Source organism: Ranitomeya imitator, chromosome 4 (genome assembly GCF_032444005.1).
Source record: "Ranitomeya imitator isolate aRanImi1 chromosome 4, aRanImi1.pri, whole genome shotgun sequence".
Classification (NCBI taxonomy): Eukaryota; Metazoa; Chordata; class Amphibia; order Anura; family Dendrobatidae; genus Ranitomeya; species Ranitomeya imitator.
In genome coordinates this window covers 218,050,637-218,074,194 of record NC_091285.1, presented here as the reverse complement: position 1 = coordinate 218,074,194, position 23,558 = coordinate 218,050,637, and the positions used below count along the sequence as shown (strand labels likewise).

The 23,558-nt window shown below is 43.2% G+C and overlaps 1 protein-coding gene across 5 annotated transcripts in view; it reads right to left on the bottom strand.

Annotated features, from left to right (window-relative positions):
* ATP2B1 (ATPase plasma membrane Ca2+ transporting 1) overlaps window positions 1–23,558 on the bottom strand; it is a 207,982-nt gene that overhangs the window by 17,098 nt on the left and 167,326 nt on the right. For all 5 annotated transcript variants that reach the window (XM_069764375.1, XM_069764378.1, XM_069764373.1 and 2 more), the window contains exons 10-15: window positions 17,538–17,780; window positions 16,539–16,780; window positions 9,304–9,541; window positions 8,995–9,174; window positions 8,822–8,909; window positions 8,522–8,628 (exon numbers count right to left, since the gene is read on the bottom strand). In XM_069764375.1, coding sequence (XP_069620476.1) covers window positions 8,522–8,628; window positions 8,822–8,909; window positions 8,995–9,174; window positions 9,304–9,541; window positions 16,539–16,780; window positions 17,538–17,780 — 1,098 coding nt within the window. The remainder of the gene's footprint in view (window positions 1–8,521; window positions 8,629–8,821; window positions 8,910–8,994; window positions 9,175–9,303; window positions 9,542–16,538; window positions 16,781–17,537; window positions 17,781–23,558) is intronic.

Below are 23,558 nucleotides of genomic sequence, written 5' to 3'. Positions count from 1 at the left end.
CTCACTTCGTCCAGAATATGGGGGATCTTATTCCATTTTGTGGACTGGAGCCAAATGAGATGAGGGAAGAACTATGCCCTCATAACAGTGGTAATACAGTACCACCTTGGTAACAAGGGATGGAGATGGCCTGAGGACAACCTTGCCTCGAAGGTAACATAGTAACATAGTTAGTAAGGCCGAAAAAAGACATTTGTCCATCCAGTTCAGCCTATATTCCATCATAATAAATCCCCAGATCTACGTCCTTTTACAGAACCTAATAATTGTATGATACAATATTGTTCTGCTCCAGGAAGACATCCAGGCCTCTCTTGAACCCCTCGACTGAGTTCGCCATCACCACCTCCTCAGGCAAGCAATTCCAGATTCTCACTGCCCTAACAGTAAAGAATCCTCTTCTATGTTGGTGGAAAAACCTTCTCTCCTCCAGACGCAAAGAATGCCCCCTTGTGCCCGTCACCTTCCTTGGTATAAACAGATCCTCAGCGAGATATTTGTATTGTCCCCTTATATACTTATACATGGTTATTAGATCGCCCCTCAGTCGTCTTTTTTCTAGACTAAATAATCCTAATTTCGCTAATCTATCTGGGTATTGTAGATCTCCCATCCCCTTTATTAATTTTGTTGCCCTCCTTTGTACTCTCTCTAGTTCCATTATATCCTTCCTGAGCACCGGTTCCCAAAACTGGACACAGTACTCCATGTGCGGTCTAACTAGGGATTTGTACAGAGGCAGTATAATGCTCTCATCATGTGTATCCAGACCTCTTTTAATGCACCCCATGATCCTGTTTGCCTTGGCAGCTGCTGCCTGGCACTGGCTGCTCCAGGTAAGTTTATCATTAACTAGGATCCCCAAGTCCTTCTCCCTGTCAGATTTACCCAGTGGTTTCCCATTCAGTGTGTAATGGTGATATTGATTCCTTCTTCCCATGTGTATAACCTTACATTTATCATTGTTAAACCTCATCTGCCACCTTTCAGCCCAAGTTTCCAACTTATCCAGATCCATCTGTAGCAGAATACTATCTTCTCTTGTATTAACTGCTTTACATAGTTTTGTATCATCTGCAGGTAATAATCTGAAGGTAATAAGGGAAAAAAGTCTGAAGGAGCAGAGAAGCTAGCTCCGAAGACTCATCAGCGTGAGAATATCGCAGAGGAGAACGGGACGACTTTCCCTGATAGTAAAGTCTGCCCGAATGAAAAAGGAGCCTAATGTAAGGCTCCTAGGAATAATAAGGTCCCAATGAACTAACGGTATGCGATAGGGAAGAACTACGTGTGAAAAACTCCCTGTGAGAAAGTCCCTACTTGCAGTTGTGCTGCGATAAGGCGATAAGATACTAGCTCCGCAAACAAAAAAACGTTGGGGTCTGAAACAGACCCATGTGCCTCCTACAGACACTAAGCAAGAACTGGTTAGCTGAGAGCCAGCAGGAGGATGTATACTGCAGGGGAGGAGCTAACTTTTTTTGTATCACTTAGTGTCAGCCCCCTATTGGCAGCAGCATACACCCACGGTCTGTGTCCCCCAATGAGGCGAAGGAGAAAGTTATGTTTTAATATTGCTCACATTTTTACTTGTTTGATTTATACTGGCGAGTGTTGAGGAAAATAAGGCTATGTGCACACGATGCGGATTTTGCTGCGGATCCGCAGCGTTTCCGCAGCTGCAGATCCGCAGCAGTTTCCCCTGCGTTTACAGTTCAATGTATGGGGGGGGGGGGGGGAAACGCTGTGCACATGCTGCGGAAAAAAAACAACGCGCGGAAACACAGCGGTTTACAATCCGCAGCATGTCACTTCTTTTGTGCGGATTTACAACTGCCCTTACGGAAAACCGCAGTTGTAAATCCGCAGTTGAAACCGCAAGAAAATCACGGTAAATCCGCAGCGGTTTTCCACTGCGGATTTATCAAATCTGTTGGAATCCACTGCGGAAAAATCCGCAGTGGACCCAGACTACGTGTGCACATAGCCTAAAGGTTTTGCGGCACCTATCCCTAAATCTTAATGCTTGATCATTAACAGTTATAGCTACCACAGGCATCACAGCAGAGCCCCCTAATCGTCTATGCCAGGGTCTCATCGCTGTACAAAACGCAGTACAAAGCTGTAATATCGGAGTATATGAAGGCGTGACAAAAGTGGGGGGTCTTTAGTCAGTTCTATCTACCGGTACTTATGAAGAGTAAAGTGCATGGAAAGGGGGAGAACAAAGAAATTGCAATACCGCAATGTGCAGTATCTGACAAGATGCCACTATGATAGCACTGCCCAACAATTCTTTACACCAGGAAGATTGCCGCTCTGAAGACGGTAAAAACTAAACTGCCGAAGCAGACTCACTGCTGTCAATGGTAACACAAACTGCTCTAAATCAATCCAGTCATGTATCAAAGCCTAACAAGACTGATTATTAATGAGCAATATAGGCATAGCTTGAATAAGATCACTAGGGTTTATTTTACGGCTCCAAGACATGATCCAGGAAGGCATCATTGTACACGGATCTGAGGCAAAGCAGAGCCAGTCTCCATAATCTTTACTTGTACATACAATGGCTGTAGAAAAGGACTTGGGCAGCACATCCAAGACTTCTACATGATCTATTGTGGGGCTATGACCTGGAGCTGTGGAGGCTTTGCTCTGCAGCCTGGGTGCAGTGGCACATCTGGGCCACTACCCTACTGCTCCGATATAGCTTTGGTTGTGGTTACCTTTAAGATTTGGGACCCACTAAGGTTCGCCGTGATGTCCTCACTTGGCTGGGTTATGGGCTAATGTTGGTAACTTAGTGAGGTTTTTATTTCTGACGTTCTTTTAGATTAAAAAGTGTTTACTGGGATATGTGGGAGACTTCAAAAAGGTTTGCAGTGGCGTGGCAGTGGGCAGGCAACGCAAGATCACTGGTTTAACTTATCCACCCACATATATTCCACAGGACATCTAGATTGAACACGGACTTATCCATACAAACATTAGCCCTAATTAAATAAAAGCCAACATTGCCAATAAAAAAGTCACTTCATGCAACATTTTTTAACCATTAATCAATTGAGAATGAGTGGTCATAAACACATCAGACATGCTTTGCTGTCCTGTCATTTGAGGTTTAAATGGACTTCTAAAAAAAAGTGAAGACTTTCATTGAAATTCCAGATGATCTTTTTTCTTTATGGTTATAAACCCCTTGCACACATTAGTCAGACTTCAGAGCCATGTTTACAAGCACATGATCGTTGCATACATCATACAATGGCACTCTTTTCTTCATTTAGAAACATAAAAACTAAATCTAAGTCACTAAACCACCCTGCAAAGGAGCAATGACTCAGAAATGTAATGCAGCCGGGTTACAAATGACCACATAACAGTTACTTCGCAACACAAAGATCACCTTGAAACAGATACAGTGCAACACAAGTCTGAAGCTGTAAGGACATCTCTTGTGTGATAACAAGACTATAAGAGGCGTACTAGAAAATGCATGGAGCTTGAGAAACCAGAACATGTCCTAAATGACACCCAAGGTATGTGGCCTTATAGTAAGAGAAAAAGCAGGTGCTGAATGACAATACAAATGTGGCTTAGGTATCGGATTGCACATCGCCACTCTCCTGGAATCAGCTTTACCCTAGAGTTCATTAAAGGCAACAGCAATAGTCTAGAAATACCCTTACATGGCCAGTCCGATCCTCCATTATGGAGACACTAGCACGTGAATTGAAAAGCAAATGAAATTATAGATCTGAAGCCTCTGTCACTCCAGCTCTATTCCCCGCCCAGCACTCCTGCTTGACTGACAGTCTGTATGCTGTGCGACTTCAAGCAAAGGAATATTCAGTCAAGCAGTAGGTGGTGGTGCAAGTAATAGAGCTGGCGTGATCGAGGCTTCAGATCTACAGCCTTTTTTGCATACCAAACGCTGATTTCTCAGTACCAGAGGAACGGATTGGCCATGTCAAAATTCGTTTTATACCTGTACAGGCTGAGGTAGAGAGACGCGCAAAAGAAATGGTTCATGTGAAACTCATTGCCTTCTACTGCATTGTGATTTTACATTAAAGGGTTATTCGCACCATCATAAATGGCTGAAACTGCAAAGTGCTTATAAAAACAAGCCACTATGCAACTTATTAGTTATTAAAAATCTCGCCGGCCATCAGAAATGCTGCAGATTTAGCAGGTTTAATAAGATGCAAATAAGTTAGAGCCTTCAAACTTCAAACAAGAGCAGGATTTATTAACAGATGCATAAATCTTACAAACCAAAAAGTTTTGTTGCTCAGTTAAATTTTTATAAATCTACTATATAAAGCTGAATGTGTGTGTGTGTGTGTGTGTGTGTGTGTGTGTGTGTGTGTGTGTGTGTGTGTGTGTGTGTGTGTGTGTGTGTGTGTGTGTGTGTGTGTGTGTCCGGGATTGGCATCTGCACCGTCGCAGCTACAGCCACAAAATTTTGCACAGTCACACGTCTGGACCCCGAGAGTGTCATCTACTATATAAAGCTGAATGTGTGTGTGTGTGTGTGTGTGTGTGTGTGTGTGTGTGTGTGTATGTCCGGGATTGGCATCTGCACCGTCGCAGCTACAGCCACAAAATTTTGCACAGTCACACGTCTGGACCCCGAGAGCGTCATAGGCTACGTTGTGAGGTGAAATTTTAACCCCGCGCGTTCCAATTCACCAATTTTGCCCCTATCTACATAATGGGAAAAAATGAAAGGAAAAGTGTAGGAGGCAAATTGACAGCTGCCAGATGTGAACAAGGGGGACTTAAAGAATGAGAGCGATGGCGCCAAAAAGTATATACCGTACAGTTGCTAAGGTGGGGCCTCGACATGGGATACTCACCACACACGGGGATATGAACACACACAAAATGCGCCACACACTACCACGTGCTTGAACACATATTACCCTCAGCACACATTTCACCACAAATACACCAACCTCGCCACATAAAAGTCAAAACACAAAAGTCGCCACTCAAAACTCGCCACGCGCAGAACTCGCCACATGCAAAAACTAGGCTCTTGCAAAACTCGCCACAAGTGCAAAATTCTCCTCATGAAAAACTCGCCACACGCAAAACTTGCACACGTGGAAAAATTGCCACATGCACAAAAGTTGCAACACATGCAAAAGTTGCCTCACACAAAACTTGCACATACTCAAAAGGCACCACACATAATACTCGCAACGCGCAAAACTCGCCATGCGCAAAACTTGCTGCACACAACTTGCTACACTAACCTGTCACATGCAACTCGACACACAAAAAGTTGCTACACGCATGTTGCTACACAAAACTCATCTCACAAAAGTCAATACATGCATGTCGCCACACACAACTCAACACACACAACTTGACAAACGAAACTCGCCCTAAAACACACACAAGTCTGGTATTAGCCTTCAAAAATAAAAATCTGATTATTAAGCAGACAAACTACAACAATTGCACCATATAGGAAATACGGCAGCTGTCAGTCACATGACCTGTCTATTATGTGTATGTGTGAGCTAATATATACTGCCAGGGGGAGGGCTTCCTGTTGGCTGGGGATTTATCAGGCTGCCAATTTAGCTTACAAATACTGAGGTAAAAATACTGAGCAAATAACGTGTGAACGAGGTCTAATACAGGAGGAGATGACACACAGGTATATACTATATACAGGGGAGATGACACAGATATATACTATATACAGGAGAGATGACACAGGTATATACTATATAGAGGAGGAGATGACATATACGTACATATATATACAGGAGGAGATGACATACAGGTATATACTATATACAGGGGAGATGACATACAGGTATATACTATATACAGGAGATGACATACAGATGTATACTATATATAAGGGAGATGACAAACATGTATATACTGAGGTGATGAGGTGAAAATGAGAGGTGTGAGGTGAAAATGAAAAGGTGTGAGTGCAAAATGAGAGGAGTGAGGAAAAATAGTGGAGTGATCAGAAAATGACAGATGTGAGGTTGAAATGACAAGTGTTAGGGGGGAATGAGAGGAGCGAGGGAGAAAATGAGAGGTGTGAGGGAGAAAATGAGAGATGTGAGGGGGAAAATGAGAGGCGTGATGGGAAAATAAGAGAAGTGAGGTGCTATACCTAACCACAGATATTTACTATGCCCAGGCAACGCCGGGCTCTTCAGCTAGTTTTAAACATAAAAGTGTGGCTCAATTATTATTCAACCCCTAGGTTTAATATTTTGTGGAATAACCTTTGTTTGCAATTACAGCTAATAATCGTCTTTTATAAGACCTGATCAGGCCGGCACAGGTCTCTGGAATTATCTTGGCCCACTCCTCCATGCAGATCTTCTCCAAGTTAGCTAGGTTCTTTGGGTGTCTCATGTGGACTTTAATCTTGAGCTCCTTCCACAAGTTTTCAATTGGGTTAAGGTCAGGAGACTGACTAGGCCACTGCAACACCTTGATTTTTTGCCTCTTGAACCAGGCCTTGGCTTTCTTGGCTGTGTGCTTTGGGTCGTTGTCTTGTTGGAAGATGAAATGACGACCCATCTTAAGATCCTTGATGGAGGAGCGGAGGTTCTTGGCCAAAATCTCCAGGTAGGCCGTGCTATCCATCTTCCCATGGATGCGGACCAGATGGCCAGGCCCCTTGGCTGAGAAACAGCCCCACAGCATGATGCTGCCACCACCATGCTTGACTGTAGGGATGGTATTCTTGGGGTCGTATGCAGTGCCATCCAGTCTCCAAACGTCACGTCTGTGGTTGGCACCAAAGATCTCGATCTTGGTCTCATCAGACCAGAGAACCTGGAACCAGTCAGTCTCAGAGTCCTCCAAGTGATCATGAGCAAACTGTAGACGAGCCTTGACATGACGCTTTGAAAGTAAAGGTACCTTACGGGCTCGTCTGGAACGGAGACCATTGCGGTGGAGTACGTTACTTATGGTATTGACTGAAACCAATGTCCCCACTGCCATGAGATCTTCCTTCCCGGAGCTCCTTCCTTGTTGTCCTTGGGTTAGCCTTGACTCTTCGGACAAGCCTGGCCTCGGCACGGGAGGAAACTTTCAAAGGCTGTCCAGGCCGTGGAAGGTTAACAGTAGTTCCATAAGCCTTCCACTTCCGGATGATGCTCCCAACAATGGAGACAGGTAGGCCCAACTCCTTGGAAAGGGTTTTGTACCCCTTGCCAGCCTTGTGACCCTCCACGATCTTGTCTCTGATGGCCTTGGAATGCTCCTTTGTCTTTCCCATGTTGACCATGTATGAGTGCTGTTCACAAGTTTGGGGAGGGTCTTAAATAGTCAGAAAAGGCTGGAAAACAAGATAATTAATCCAAACATGTGAAGCTCATTGTTCTTTGTGCCTGAACTACTTCTTAATACTTTAGGGGAACCAAACAGAATTCTGGTGGGTTGAGGGGTTGAATAATAAATGACCCTCTGAAAAAACTTTTCACAATTTAAAAAAACAAAAACAAATAACATTCTTTTTTGCTGCAGTGCATTTCACACTTCCAGGCTGATCTACAGTCCAAATGTCACAATGCCAAGTAAATTCCAAATGTGTAAACCTGCTAAATCTGCAGGGGGTTGAATACTACTTGTAGGCACTGTACAAGCGCTTTTCAACAGGGCTTGAATAGTACTGCTTCTCCAATACTGTGGCGCCAAAGCTGCCCTTGCCTAACATCTAAGTACCGTTTAGGCCAGCGGGGCAATCGGAATTGTCAGTCATGCAGACGCTTAAAGCCAAGGGCAGGAGACAAGTGCTCTATGGATAATTTGTTGATAGTGGTAATTCCGGTTAAAAAGGATTTTCCACTGGTCTCCCACAATCACTAGACTAGGTGTTTTATTTGTCCCTTCCCTTTAGTTCAGTGTTCAAAGCCAGGGGCAGTCTAATACGCTGGTTGTGCAACTACACCGTTACGCCAATAAAAGGTTATGGCACTGTCAAAGATAGCGGAGTACTGGTGCGGGCTTCCTTACTGACCCAATAGTTTTCATTATAGCTTTAATTATAAAACCAGAATACCCCCTGAAAGCTTTGCTGTATTATTATTATTATACATTTTTATAGCGCCATTTATTCCATGTATCATACAAATAATGTTGGCAGTAACCGGCTGTATTGCTAACACTCTTTACAACACATTTTTACCGCACAATAATATGTATGAATATTACATATGAAACGTATTTCCTTTACTTGTCTAAATTGACGTTCTTTGCTATAATAGGCAGCGCTTTATAGCCCCTCTGTGTAAAAAGCATGGCTTTATTAGCTTGTGCCATCTTATTAAGTCAGAAGGGATTCTCTTATCTTCCGAAGATCCCAACAGGATAAGACTTTAATGTGATTTGATATAAAAGGAGCATTTGTCATCTGCACTGAAGCAAGCTGCAAATATCTTCAAATGTTCAATTTAAAGAATTGAAACAGAAAAAAAAAGAAATGGAGCATCAGAAGTAGTTTATGTCATGATGCCAATCTTACCATAGCGAAGCCAACATCTGCTTTCTTTAATGCTGGCCCATCATTGGTCCCATCACCAGTTACGGCTACCACTTGCCTTTGCTCACAGACAGTGCTGTCAATTATACCTGGAGTTAAGGATACATGTCATCAGAGCATGAACGTCGACAGACTTGGGGTAACTGCATGTACATGCTAAAAAATTATATATCACTTAAAGAAGATATTGGAGTTCTCTGCGGGTTGCAATCATGATTCCTAGGAATAAAACACAGGAACTAAGCAAGCGAACACTGGGATAGTCAGAACATTATGTCTTACCTTTCACTAATGTGTGCTTATCAGTTGGAGACGATCTAGCAAGTACACGAAGCTTAGGCCAAATTTTGTCTATTCGCTCTTGCTCAATCTGTTACATGAAAAAGTATTTGCCAATAAAATTAAATAGAAATGGTCAAAAACAGGGAGAAAAAAAAAAAAATCAGAACACTCACTTCTCCTTTTTCATTCCGTATTCGCCGGTTGAATTCTTTTCCTTCTACACACAGAAAATCCTCTCCGGGGTGAAGAATCCCACATTTTGTGGCAATAGCTCGGGCTGTGTTAATGTTGTCCCCTGTAACCATACGTACTGTAATACCTGCACGCTGGCATTTTCTTATAGCATCCGGTACCTAGCAAGAGTGGGAGAAAAGTCACTGGACGCTCACATCCTCAAACAACTCAGCCTTCAGCCAGTGATGTTAATACAGTGTGATAACGACAATATTTATGGCCATCAATTCGATATTAGACTCCAGTACCTCTGGCCTGACGGGGTCTTCGATCCCTACCACGGCGAGACAGGTGAGTCCACTCAAAATTTCATTTTCATTTTCCCATTCAGGCTCCGGCTCTCCTGCAGGAAAATCTCTATACGCCAAACAAATGGTTCTCAGGCCCTCAGATGCCATGGGCTCAATCACTTGTTTAACCATATCATCTCTATCTCTTGGTCTGAAGACTTTGGCTTCACCATTTGCACTGAGAATTTTGAAGCACCTAGAAAGGAAAAATGAAAAGATAGCTTTATTGTACACTCAGCACAATATATATATATATATATATATATATATATATATATATATATATATATATATATATATATATATATATATACACACACACACACACACACACACACACACACACACACACACGTGTCAGACAAGGCAGGACATAGGTAACAATAAGGTGGAAACATCACTATTAATTACTGGCAAGAAACTGCTTTGTGCTAGAGAAATACATGTTCACTGCAAGATCCAGTGACTCAGTTTCCACAACACACTTGTCAAGCCCATGGGTGTCAGCCAGGTCCATTCATGGGTAGTCACCCACACCGTGCGTTACTCACAAGCGCCTATCACAGACCTGTGACTGCAGCCATTGCAGACTGGAACAGGCGTGTTTAAATTCATCATTTACCATTTATCTTTCTTTTTTTTGTCTTTCGGTGTTCACTGATTTTTTTTTTTAAAGTCACAAAAATGCACCAAATTGAAAAGTCCCCCAGAAACCTTAGTCCCTCTAGAGTGGGATGCGCCAAAATAAAATGCCACAAAATACCTTGTCCGATGACGCGTCAGATTTGAAAAATTGGGCATGGTCAATAGGGGTTAAGTTAGCCCAATTAATCATTTGTGATGGCGTACAAAGTCTGTCTTATTTGGGGGGGTTGCGCACAGACTAACGTGCGATATTTTCAAAAATTGTAGGTTTTTTTTTTTTACTCTGAAAAGGTACAAAAAAATAAACCATACTGCAATTTGGGCATTTATTAGCGAATGTACATAACTATTCTTTACTATTTAAAATATATTTATATATACAGAGACTCATTACTCATCAGCTCACAAGCTAAAATGTAAAGTGGTTGTAAGTCAGCCGTAGGTCATAAATCTATTTCTTTTTATTAGGTCTGAAGACGATTTACTGTACAGAGGCTGTCCGTATAAAGTGGCTACTATATTGAGGCCATGGTTGAAGAAGGCATTGTAGATGTGACAGCAGCACCTCAGCTGCTACAGAACCTTGTTTAGAACAGAGCAATTGATAATCAAATAGGCATTTACTCAAGAAAACGTTCTTCAGCAGCAGACGCGTCTATTCTAGAGGATAATGCATCTCCTAGCATAAAGTGAAGGATAAAAGGCATGTGAACACCTGCTCTCACATAGTCAGGAGCAGACTTAATAGCTGCGCCTCTCTAATTAGAAAGCCAACTCCTTTCTGGAGCATTAGGTAATGCATGCTCTGTCTGCACGCATCTACTCTCCCCTCCAACCGCCAGGTGAATATCTATCCTCGGGGCCCTGTCATCACATTTATCGACCACTTCACCACATGGAGCCTACAATTTCTCTCCGATGACATTCCCACTGTCATGATGAGCGATTCTAAACATGCCCATTGTTGTCCACCAGTCAGTTGCCTCCAAACTCATCACTAGCTTCATTTTTTTAGTCGCACACAATTGTCCTCCCAAGTAACTTCTAGAGATGGAAATGCACTAGGTCTTATCGTCACCTGCCTTTTTTTCAAATTTATAATCTTATACATTTACCTGCACACTTACAGTTGTGCTCAAAAGTTTACATACCCCGACAGAATTTTTGCTTTCTTGGCCTTTTTTCAGAGAATATGAATGATAACACCAAAGCTTTTTCACCACTCATGGTTAGTGGTTGGGTGAAGCTATTTATTGCCAAACTACTGTGTTCTCTCTTTTTAAATCATAATGACAACCCAAAACATCCAAATTATCCACTAAATTCAGTTTAAAAAATATTAATGATTTACAACATTGTCCATAATCTGTCCCATTTCCGAACTAATCTCTAGTATCCTTGGCATGTAATTCCTGGACTTCACAAGGCCTCTTTCTTCCCTACAACTCTGTACGTTCCTCACACAACCGTCTAAGGTTTCTCCAGAGTATCTCATATTCCTGAACGCACTACCTCAGCACACCAGTTTGTCTTCCACGATTGAAACATTCAGATGCAACCTGAAAACCATCTCTTCATGAAAGCTTACAACCTGCAATAACCATGCTGCTATCCAAATACCACCTGATCTGTACCAACTAGTTATCCTACTGTCCTTCACCAATACCTTGCGGACTGAAAGTGCGAGAGGGCAGGTCCTCTCCCCCTCTGTACCAGTCGGTCACCATTTATTGTACTTGTATTCTATATATGTTACATCATATGTAACGTCCTCTTCACATGTAAGACCGGGTGCACACGATCTGGAAGTAGCAGCGATGTGGAGGCAGCACATGTCCGTGGCATCCAAAGCGCTGCCGGCTATTGAACGCAGGTGAATTTGCATGTGTTCACTGAACTGTGCAGCTTCACCGCGTCCAATACATTGTATGGGTGAAATTAGGGTTAGGACATGTACATGCTGCCATCTGGAGAGATGTACTGCATGTTTGTCTACACGGGTGATACGCAGGCGTGTCTGGACGCCTAGTGGAGATGGGATTTCTTGAAATCTCATCCACTATGCTGTAACATCTGTCCGCTGCGAGTTTGATGTTGCATAAGTACTCAGCGTTCAACCCACAGCAACTCCAGATCATGTGCACATACCCTAAAACATCCTGCAAGAATGGGGCTTTAAAACATCAATATTTATACTTAAAAGGGTTTTCAAAGATCTTGAAAAAATTTGTCCAAATACGTACAGGCAATGCAATAATCTACTAAAGAACTTCTAGCCACCCTGCTGCTCCTTGCGGTCCTTTACTTGGCGGCAGTAATGTGCTGTGCCACCTATCAGTGGCCTTAGCAGTTCCATGCATACACTGCAGAGGCCACCGATTGATGGCAGAAATCACGTGTATAGAAGCCATGCATTTGTGGCAGCCAACTAAAAAATAGACCGTCAGGAAGAACAAAAGTGGATGGGGAGGGATATAATGGATGAATATGGGTGCAGTCAAATGGCATTACTGATTTTATTAGATCTCCAGTTAGAGGTGTCAAGATCAAAGACGGTCAGCCAGCGCACACAAAACAGTCTAAAACCTCCACCATTTTACTACTTCAACAGGGTTAAGTTATGCGCTCAAACATACACAGATTGGATTTCGGAGGATGGGAATAATATTAATCGTCTAGAGGTACTAACTACTTCTTGGAGGATCTTTCCATACTTCTGACTAGAACATAGGCCTCCTCCTAATCTTACAGACATTCCTCAGAGATCTTCTGAAATGTGTTTTTATGAACGAGCAATAAAAAGAACAACAAAAGTACAAATTGAGCATTTGGCACCTAAATAGACAGAGGGGGGTAAGGCATCCTCTAGTACCCCAACTACTCTTGTCTGCAGTTTACACTCCTGCTGTTTTCCCATTCACCATACAGGTATCTTCTGATGGGACCCAACAAGGCGGGGAAGGGGCAGTGGCCTCAGCAGGGCTGGGGGAGGAAAACTAAAGATTAGGCTGCAATGTCAGATAATAATGCCAGCTGATAATTTTTAGGAATCCTGGGATTTAGCCAATCGAGAATAATGGCGCAGTACAATTGCGGTAACAAGGGCCAGCTGGCTAGGGGTTTGCTCGGGTAAGGTTGAGAGTGGCGACACTGCAGAGAACAACTTTCTCTCATTAGCTTAAATAGTAATCGAAATTACAGCTTACTCCGATACTGAACCTTTTCGTCACATTATTGAGAAGGATATGTCAGCATCAGTTCTCAGTCTTACAGACACAGGAGATACTAAAATGCTTCTAAACTTATTTTGTATTTTCGTCCCACTCCCAATGTAGTCCGCTCAGATATGACCTGCTTACAAACATCAGAGCCAATTTAGCGTTGCTCCCTGGAGGGTTAACACTAGTGATGAGCGAACAACAAGTAACAAACAGGCAATCCCTGCATGTGTCATGGCTGTCCCAACAGCCGGCAGGGACTCTAACATATTATTCAAGCACGCCGAAGTCACTCGGTTAGCACCTCTTATCCAATCACGGTCGCTCATCACTAGGTAACACTAGAAATTACAGTTCATGCCAAAATTAATATGCTCCAATTATGTGAAATCCTTTCAGAAAATATAGAAAAAATAGGATCTTCAGTGATCTATAAAAGGGCCATTAATAAGTTAATATTCGCATGGCCCCGGTAGTACCAAACCCGTCTACAATATTGTTTGCAGTCCCCAAAGCAGTCCAATACTTTTAAGTGATAGACTGGCACCAGCTTACTTTTCTATTCCCATTCATCCTGGCGGAGTGGTGGCCATGTGCTTTTACCATTGAAGGAGAATAACCAACATGGACTGGACGGGACTCACAGGCTCCCCAGTATATTCCTTAGGCGATAAAGTATACACTGGATCAATGCCATCTTGAGGATCATCCGTCATACAGTAAGTAGACCAGGGGTGCATCACCTGCAGGCGGGGGACACGTGCGGCTCACGGTGCCTGACAGGTTAACTATACATTGGCAGCCACACACAGAAAAGTAGCGGCAAGCAGCTGAGGAGCAGGGACTGGCAAGTACTAATAGAGCTTTGCCCATTAAAACCTGTCAAAAACAAATTCAAAGAGTATGTGATGTGGTTTTTGATGTGTATTTAGGAGCAGAATCTATTTTCTAAATCCTTGTTTAAAAAAAAAAAAAAACTCTGAACATACCATTAGAGTGCTGATTTTTGGAGGTAAGAGTCCTAGAAGTAGATTTTGTACCTATCAGACATTTATGGCATATACTTTTGATATGCCCCAAATGTCCCTTTCATTTGTAGTGCAGCCCTCGCTGGATTGTTACAGCATGACAATGTGGCCCTTACACGAAAAAATGGTTGTGAACAATCAGTTGTTCTGATTCAGATGAACGGGAGTTATTCATTCTCTCAATGTATTTTCTAGCAAAAATTGGCCTAAACGTTAAATAAATAAATTTAAAAAAAAAATGGATTCAGCCAAATGGAAAAACTTAGGCCATTGTCTGTCCATGCATGTAAATGTCAAAATATTTAGATGCTATATAGGCACAAACTTTTACTGAAGCTGAAAGCAGCCTTTTGGGGGCAATAACAGCTATGGTGGACAGTGGTTTCCAGATTACCATTCTCTTGTCTTTTCTCTACAGAAATTACAGGGATATAAGTCACCCAATGTGTGCAGCGAGTTACACCTGAAATGATACATGCCGTTTATACCATCACAGAAGCTTTGCTAAACAGAACAGACTATGACAAACCTTTCTAATTATTTAGTGCTGAGAAACAGGGTCATGTCACTGGTATTCTTGGTCAGCATTTCTGCGGCAACCACCCACTAGTTTGTCATCACAGCTAAACATTGGACATTGTGGCAAAAGCTCCCCCTGGATGAGAAAGCAGCTGCTCAAATGGTCCAAAATCTCCTCTGGGGCAGGCCAATACTGACCAAACAAGTTAGAAACTTGGCTTCATGGAATATTTCACAGCACAGATTAACAATCCGGTATAACCTTGTTGTCACCACCGAATTCAGTAATCAGACAGACATTACTGGCTCAACTCATGAGTCAATATGCAATGTTACAGCCTAAACCCAGGGGCCACAGACATTACTGCTTCAACCAATGAGTTAAACAAATGACATTGCATGTTAGAAGTCATTTAGGAGATAGAGGCTGCAGAATTGGTAAAGAAAAGGTGAACTTGATGCACTGGTGTCGTTTTTCAACGTATGTAACCCATGAGCCAACAGATATTACTGGCTCAATCCATGAGCCAATACACAAGATTACAGACTTAACCCCCGGGCCAGCTAAAACTAAAGGCCCCTTCACATTAAGCGACGCTGCAGCGATACAGACAACGATCCGGATCGCTGCAGCGTCGCTGTTTGGTCGCTGGAGAGCTGTCACACAGACAGCTCTCCAGCGACCAACGATGCCGAAGTCCCCAGGTAACCAGGGTAAACATCGGGTTACTAAGCGCAGGGCTGCGCTTAGTAACCCGATGTTTACCCTGGTTACCAGCGTAAAAGTAAAAAAAAAAAAAAAAAACGCTACATACTTACCTACCGCTGTCTGTCCCCGGCGCTCTGCTTCTCTGCACTCCTCCTGTACTGGCTGTGAGCACAGCGGCCGGAAAGCAGAGCGGTGACGTCACCGCTCTGCTTTCCGGCTGAACCGACGCTCACAGCCAGTACAGGAGGAGTGCAGAGCAGAGCGCCGGGGACAGACAGCGGTAGGTAAGTATGTAGTGTTTGTTTTTTTTTTACTTTTACGCTGGTAACCAGGGTAAACATCGGGTTACTAAGCGCGGCCCTGCACTTAGTTACCCGATGTTTACCCTGGTTATCAGTGAAGACATCGCTGGATCGGTGTCACACACGCCGATCCAGCGATGTCCACGGGAGATCCAGCGACGAAATAAAGTTCTGGACTTTGTTCAGCGACCAACGATCTCCCAGCAGGGGCCTGATCGTTGGTCGCTGTCACACATAACGATTTCCTTAACGATATCGTTGCTACGTCACAAAAAGCAACGATATCGTTATGTGTGAAGGTACCTTAAGGAACAGATCTTCACATCTCCCCCAACAGGCCGAAATACAACATTGCTCCCTCACCCCAAACACCTGCATGCATCACTTCATTTTTTAAGCATTTTTAGATCTGCCGTACACTTCAAGAGAGGTTAGCTTTTTATTCATAGTCTTTTTACACACAGCTGGCACTCTGGGGTGGATATTTAGGCTGCTCTGCGTTACTGCTCAGGAAGTAATGTCACCTCTTAAAGACTATGAACAGTAGCAGTAGAAAAGGCATATATTTTCTAAACCATATGGCGGAATAAAAATAAAACAAATCAGAAAAACAGATAATCAGGGGAGCAGGGGTTTAAAAAAAAAAAAAAACTGACCTCATTTCACCTGGTGACATGTCCTTTAAGATTTCATTGATAAAGATAGAGATCAAAATTCCGCAAATAAAACATTTATTCAAACTAAATGCAATCTGTCATTCCTGAGCACTTACTTTTTGAGGACAATCTCCGAGGCACCCTTACTGAACATTCGGTAACTGCCATCATTATTTTTTAGTACTGTGCTCATAGATTTTCTCACAGAATTAAAAGTGTACACTTTAAATAAGGTTTCCTCAGGAATCTCATTTCTGACGTCTTGGTAATCCCGTTTCAGATCCAAAAGAAATCCCAGCAAGGCACATTCAGTTTTGTTCCCGACATGGCGTGGCAGGCCACCTTCTCTTTCTGGAGGCTAGGGAAAGGATTTTAGTATCATACATTGAAGACAGGGAAATAAGGTTATTGCATTTAAGATTTCACCATCATATTAAAAGGCAATCTGTCAGCAGGTTTTTGCCATTTAATTTGAGAGCACCATGATGTAGGGGAAAAAAGACCCGGATTCCTGCAATATGTCACTTACTGGGCTATGCTTTGTTTCAATAAAATCACTAACTTAACTAGCGATCACTAGAGGACTAAATGTCTTGTGTCATGTGGTACTCCTGCTGTATAACCATAGCCCCTTCACTACCGTCTGTGTACACTATAGAGAAAGCAACCAATCAGTGGTGTGGGTGAGGTTATACCGGGCTCAGCATTCAGAGAACTGCAAGATCTGCAGAAGCTAAATCCCAGATTTTATAAAATGACAACATGCAGACCAGCAAATGATACATTGCTGGAATCGGGGTCTCTGTCCTAATAATCATACTGCTCTCAGATTACATAGAAAAAAACCTGGGGTAGAGTCCCTTTAACTATCCAATATAGTGACTGAAAGGGCTCCAATACATGCAGTATGACACATTCGGTTACAGTGGACTCATTACACGTGCACTATCATGACCCCAGTAATGAGAAAGTGTGAAGAGGCCATTTCGATGTGTAGAGATACATGCTCCTGGAATGATAATGCTAATGTTAAAAGTAACAATGCTATTGTCCTTGGGTGACTACAGCTTAGAAGCGTGTAAAGTAGAGAAAGAAAGTACAGCAGGTATAGTTACCAGGATTTTTGATGTGTAAGCACAGTTGACAGAAATCCCAGTTATAAGGAGGTGCAGCACATTGTCGACGATGGACTCGGCGTCCGGAATCTTTCGGTAATGTTTCTCATTCATGTAAGCCTGGACAACAGTCATTCTGTTCATTGTTAACGTTCCAGTTTTATCCGAGCAGATCGCAGTAGCGTTTCCCATGGTTTCACAGGCATCCAGATGCCTAACCAAGTTATTGTCTTTCATCATTTTCTGCAAAAGAATTCGGGAATATAAACAACACACTGTCAAATCACTGGATCACAATGACGTGCATTTGTGATTACGGTACATCAGCAACTTGTCACTAAGCCTCGTAACGTCATTTCCTTTTCTTCTGGTGTTCCCTGGAAATTCACCAGTAAAAGGCTAAGCAAACAGCTGTGAGCCGTTATTAATATCCTGGGAACCTTATGGGGTATTGTCTCTTTTCCCAGATTATTATTAACATCAACCCCCAGTAGTGGGCTTTCCCTCTGCTGGTTATGAAAATTACATGGGAGCCCACGTCATTTTTTTAAAAAAAAATTAAGTTCTTTATTTTACACAGGTTGGAGACAGCGGGTGCAGATTACCGTATTTTCTGGTGTATAAGACGACTGGGCATATAAGACGACCCCCAACATTCCATATAAAATATGGAGTTTGGGATATACTCACCGTAGAAGACGGGGGTCATCTTATACGGCGTGTGCGGTGCGGATGGTTCCCAGGGTCTGGAGTAAAGGAGACTCTCCTTCAGGCCCTGGGATCCATATTCATGTAAAAAAAAAAAAAAAAAAAAAAAAAAAAAAAATATGGGATATCCTTACCCTCCGACAGCCCGCGGCTCTCAGCGGTGAAAGCGGCGGCCTCCGTTCCTAAGGATGCATTGAGCGAAGGACCTTCGATGATGTCGCGGTGGCGTAACTGGTCGCGTGACTGACTTTTTTTTTTACATGAATAGGGATCCCAGGGCCTGAAGGAGAGTCTCCTCTCCTCCACATCCTGGGAACCACACATGACCGCTCCATGCATACGCCGTACCCGGCATATAAGACGACCCCCGACTGTTGAGATGATTTCAGGGGTTAAAAAGTTGTCTTATACGCCGGAAAATACGGTACAACTCCCATCATAGTTGCTTGGTCACGCTGATCTCAGGAAGACTAAGCGGCAATGGTGAGAGCTGCCTTCAACAGCCGGGATCAGCGCAAACCTTACTGTATACGGATGGCACACTGACACTGATCTCACCAGTACAGGTTTTTCCTGTACAGGAATCACCAGTACATGTGAAGGAGGCCTAAAAAGGAGTGGAAAAAAATTAAAATCACAAAAAATGAAAAATTGAAAGTCATTAAAGGGAACCCATCACCCCCCTCAGGCGTTTGTAACTAAAAGAGCCACCTTGTGCAGCACAAATGCTGCATTCTGACATAGTGGCTCTTTTAGTTATGATGCCTGCACACGCTGAAATAAACATTTATAAAATGTGCCCCCTCATACCCTGAAATGTTCCCGGAGGCGGGTCTTTCCCTCCTAATCAGACGCAGCACAGCCGTTACTCCGGACCTCTGCGCCGCCTCCTCTTGCTTATCGTCCCTGGTGCCTGCGCATTAATTTTTTTTTTTCCGGGTGTGCGTAGTGGCGCTGCCCTTCGCACTTACAGCGCAGGCGTTGGGAACGATAATGCAGCAAGAGGCGGCGGCGCCCGGCGTGCACAGGTCCGGAGTGACGGCTGTGCTGCGTCTGATTAGGAGGGAAAGACCCACCTCCGGGACGGTTTCACGGTATGAGGGGGCACATTTTATAAACGTTTATTTCAGCGTGTGCAGGCATCATAACTAAAAGAGCCACCATGTCGAATGCAGCATTAGTGCTGCACAAGGTGGCTCTTTTAGTTACAAACGCCTGAGGGGGGTGACAGGTTCCCTTTAACATGTTAAAAGACTTTAGCTGTATGAAGAGTGACTGAGCATGCGTGACTACCAACACTCAGCTCATTAGGCAAGTGTGCATATTGCTATTTACACTGCTTGGTGCTGTGCTATATACATCAGTGTGCAAAAGTTTAGGCATATGTACAAAAAAAAAGCAATGTAGGAATGCTTTAAAAAATAAAAAAAAACAGGTCAAAAGGTTTTTTTTGTTGTTTTTTTAGAAATTAAAAAAATGCAAAGTAAAGAAACAAGAGATATCTAAATCAATATTTGGTGTGCCCGCCCTTTGCTTTCAAAACTGCATCAATTCTTCTAGGTACACTTGTACACAGTTTTTAATGTCAGCAGAAAGTTTGTTCCAAACATCTTGGAGAACCAACAAGAGATACTTGGCTGTATGCGTTCTCAAGTCCTTGTCTCTATGTAATCCCACACTGACTCTGATGTTGCACTCAGGGCTCTGTGGGGCCATATCATTATTCCCAGGTCTCCTTGTTCTTCTGTTTGCTGTAGATGGTTATTTGTGACATTGGTTGCATGTTTGGGGGTCGTTGTCCTGCTGGAGAATACATTTGGAGCCAGACCTCTCCTTGATGGCACTGCCTGATGAATATACAACTGTGTGCATTTCTCAGAAGGCACAATTAATTCTGACGATCTCAAACTCCATTTGCTGAAAAGCAGTCCCAAACCATGCTTTGCTGCTGCCTGACATGTTCCACTGTCCAACCTTTTAATGAAGAAAATGACTTCAGTAACATCCAAAGATCTCACATCAGTCTAAGGTATGGCTATTTTTCTGCACTCCAGGTTTTATGTTTTCAAGCAGAGTTGAGTAACTTGGATCTGTTTCCATGTCGAACGTATGGCATTTTGGCTATAATTCTGGCATGAAGACCTCTGCTGGCCTGACATCTCTGAACAGTATAGTACATGTGTGTGGCTGGGTCTCAGTGGTTGCTGTCAAGTCTGAGCTGATGGCACTGCTGGAAATCTTCTGAATTGCATGGGTAGTCAGCATGAGGCATCTTTCATAATAATAATAATAATAATTTTTATTTATATAGCGCCAACATATTCCGCAGCACTTTACAATTAAGCAGGGACATGTACAGACAAATTCAGTGCAAGTTAAGACAATTTAAACAGTGACATTAGGGGTGAGATCCCTGCTCGCAAGCTTACAATCTACAAGGAAATGGGGGGACACAATAGGTGAAAAGTGTTTGTTATTTCAGGTCTGGCAATTATAATAAATAGGGATTTTCATATAAAGCTGCATGATCCAGTCATCAGCCCGTGTGTTTAAGTGCAATAGTCAAGTATTAAGTGCAGTTATCGCGTGCATTTAAGGTGTGGAGACAGATGAATAGTAGGGTGCAGATTCACATGCAGATAATATTTGGAAGGAGGGAACAGGACAAAGTTAGTTTACTGAGTAGTTGATGTGGTAGGCTTGTTTGAAGAGATGGGTTTTTAAAGCGCACTTGAATAGGTCGGGGCTAGGTATCAGTCTGATCGTCTGGGGAAGTGCATTCCAGAGAGCTGGCGCAGCACGAGAGAAGTCTTGGAGACGGAGGTGCGAGGTTTGGATTACGGGGGATGTTAGTCTTAGGTCATTTGTAGAACGGAGGGCACGTGTAGGGCGATAGACGGAGATGAGAGAGGAGATATAAGGCGGTGCAGAACTGTGGAGAGCTTTGTGGGTGAGAGAGATGAGTTTATACTGGACCCTGTAGCGAATGGGTAGCCAGTGTAATGACTGGCACAAGATGGAGGCATCGGTGAAGTGGCTGGACAGAAATATGACCCTGGCTGCCACATTCAAGATGGATTGGAGAGGAGAAAGTTTGGAAAGAGGGAGACCGATCAGAAGAGAGTTGCAGTAGTCCAGATGAGAATGAATAAGAGCGACAGTAAGAGTCGTAGCAGTTTTAAAGGTGAGAAAAGGTCGGATTATGGAGATGTTTTTAAGATGCAGGTGACAGGAGCGAAGGAGTGATCGGATATAGGGAGTAAAGGAAAGTTTGGTGTGGAATATGACCGCAAGACAGCGGGCATGCTGTTTGGGAGTTATGGTTGAACCCCCCAGGGTAATTTCGATGTTGGGTAGAGTGAGGTTAGTAGAAGGGAGAAACACAAGTAGTTCAGTTTTGTAGAGATTTGGTTTCAGATAGAGGGAGGACATGATGTTAGAGACAGCAGACAGACAATCCTTGGTATTTTGAATTAGGGTAGGGGTGATGTCGGGGGAAAAAGTGTATAATTGGGTGTCGTCAGCATAGAGATGGTACTGGAACCCAAATCTGCTGATTGTTTGTCCAATAGGGGCAGTGTATAGAGAGAAGAGGAGGGGGCCCAGGACTGAGCCCTGCGGAACCCCGATAGTAAGGGGACGAGGAGAGGAAGAGGAGCCGGCAAAAGACACAGTGAAGGAGCGGTCAGAGAGGTAGGAGGAGAACCAGGAGAGGGCTGTGTCCTTGTGGCCTATGGAGCGGAGCATGGTGAGAAGGAGCTGGTGATCCACAGTATCAAATGCGGCAGAGAGATCCAGGAGAATCAGCAGAGAGCAATGACCTTTGGATTTAGCTGTTATTAGATCATTAGAGACTTTAGTGAGGGCAGTTTCAGTGGAGTGTAAAGAGCGGAAACCAGATTGTAAGGGGTCGAGAAGAGAGTTATCCGAGAGATAGCTGATTATACGGGAGTGGACCAAGCGTTCCAGGAGTTTAGAGATGAAGGAAAGGTTAGAGACAGGTCTGTAGTTAGCCGTGCAGTTCTGGTCCAGGGATGGCTTTTTAAGTAAAGGGGTAATGATGGCATGTTTAAATGAGGAGGGAAAGATGCCTGAGGAAAGAGAGAGGTTAAATATTTTAGTCAGGTGAGTGGTGACCACTGGTGAGAGACTGCAGGAGAGGTGAAGGAATGGGGTCACTATTGCAGGTTGTAGGCAGAGCAGAAGTGAGGAGCTTGGAAACTTCTTCTAAAACAGGCTCAAAGATGTCTAGTGAGCTTGAGGTGCTTGAGCTTTCATCTACTGCACCGGGTTTCCTTTGCCAACCACTGCATCTATGGTCCTCAAACTTGCCCATTTCTTGGTGTTTCTTCAAAAGAGCTTGAAAAACATATCTTGAAACTGTAGTCTGCTTTGACATCTTTGCTGGGTGAGACCTTGCTGATGAAGAACAACTACAGTGTGTCTTGCTGCTCATTCTTGCCATTCTGTATGAAACTGCTGCAAATAGAATGTTGTGCAAGAATATATGTGGTTGTTCCTCAACCATTTGTAAGGGCTCATACTCACTGGCGTGAAATACGGCCGAGTCTCACATGTTAAAACCCTGCTCTGCCGCAGGCACTCCAGAACGGAGCGTGCCAAATATCAATACATGGAGCTTCACGCTCTGCTCCCAAGTGCCGAAGGCAGAGCCGGGCGTTACCATGTGAGACTCGGCCGTATTTCACGCAAGTGAGTATGAGCCCTTAGTCTTCTACGCCGCTGCTTCTATTTCACTTAACCTGGGCTGTGGAGTCCGAGTCCATTTTTTTGGAGTCTGTATAAAATGCAATGGCTACGACTCCTAAAATATGTAATTAATTGGGTTCAGTAGCTCAGTGCAAGATGTGCTGTAAATGTTTTCATAAGAATGTGGGAATGTTATAAAATGTCCTATAAATGTCTGTTCTGTTCCTGTAGTGAGGCAGTGCTGTGGAGTCAGGAAATTGAGGAGTCGGAGGTATGGCTTACCAACTCCACAGCCCTGATTTCAACCTAAATATAAAAATGATGATTATCACCCGTTTGATATAATTGGTTACTCATGCACTTAACTATAATTATCCAAAATCCATGACAGTGCAAGTGTAACTAGAATAGATTCTGTCTTGATGGCGAAGAGGTTACACTAAATATTGTTGTGCTTTAGATTTCTCTTTCCTTTCTAAACTTAATAATTTGCATTGTTGGTAATTAAACATTTCTATTTATAAAAGCATTCTTACTTTGCAGCATTTTTTCACCCTTGCCTAAACTTTAATGTAAATGTCATAACCTCACTAGATTATTTTT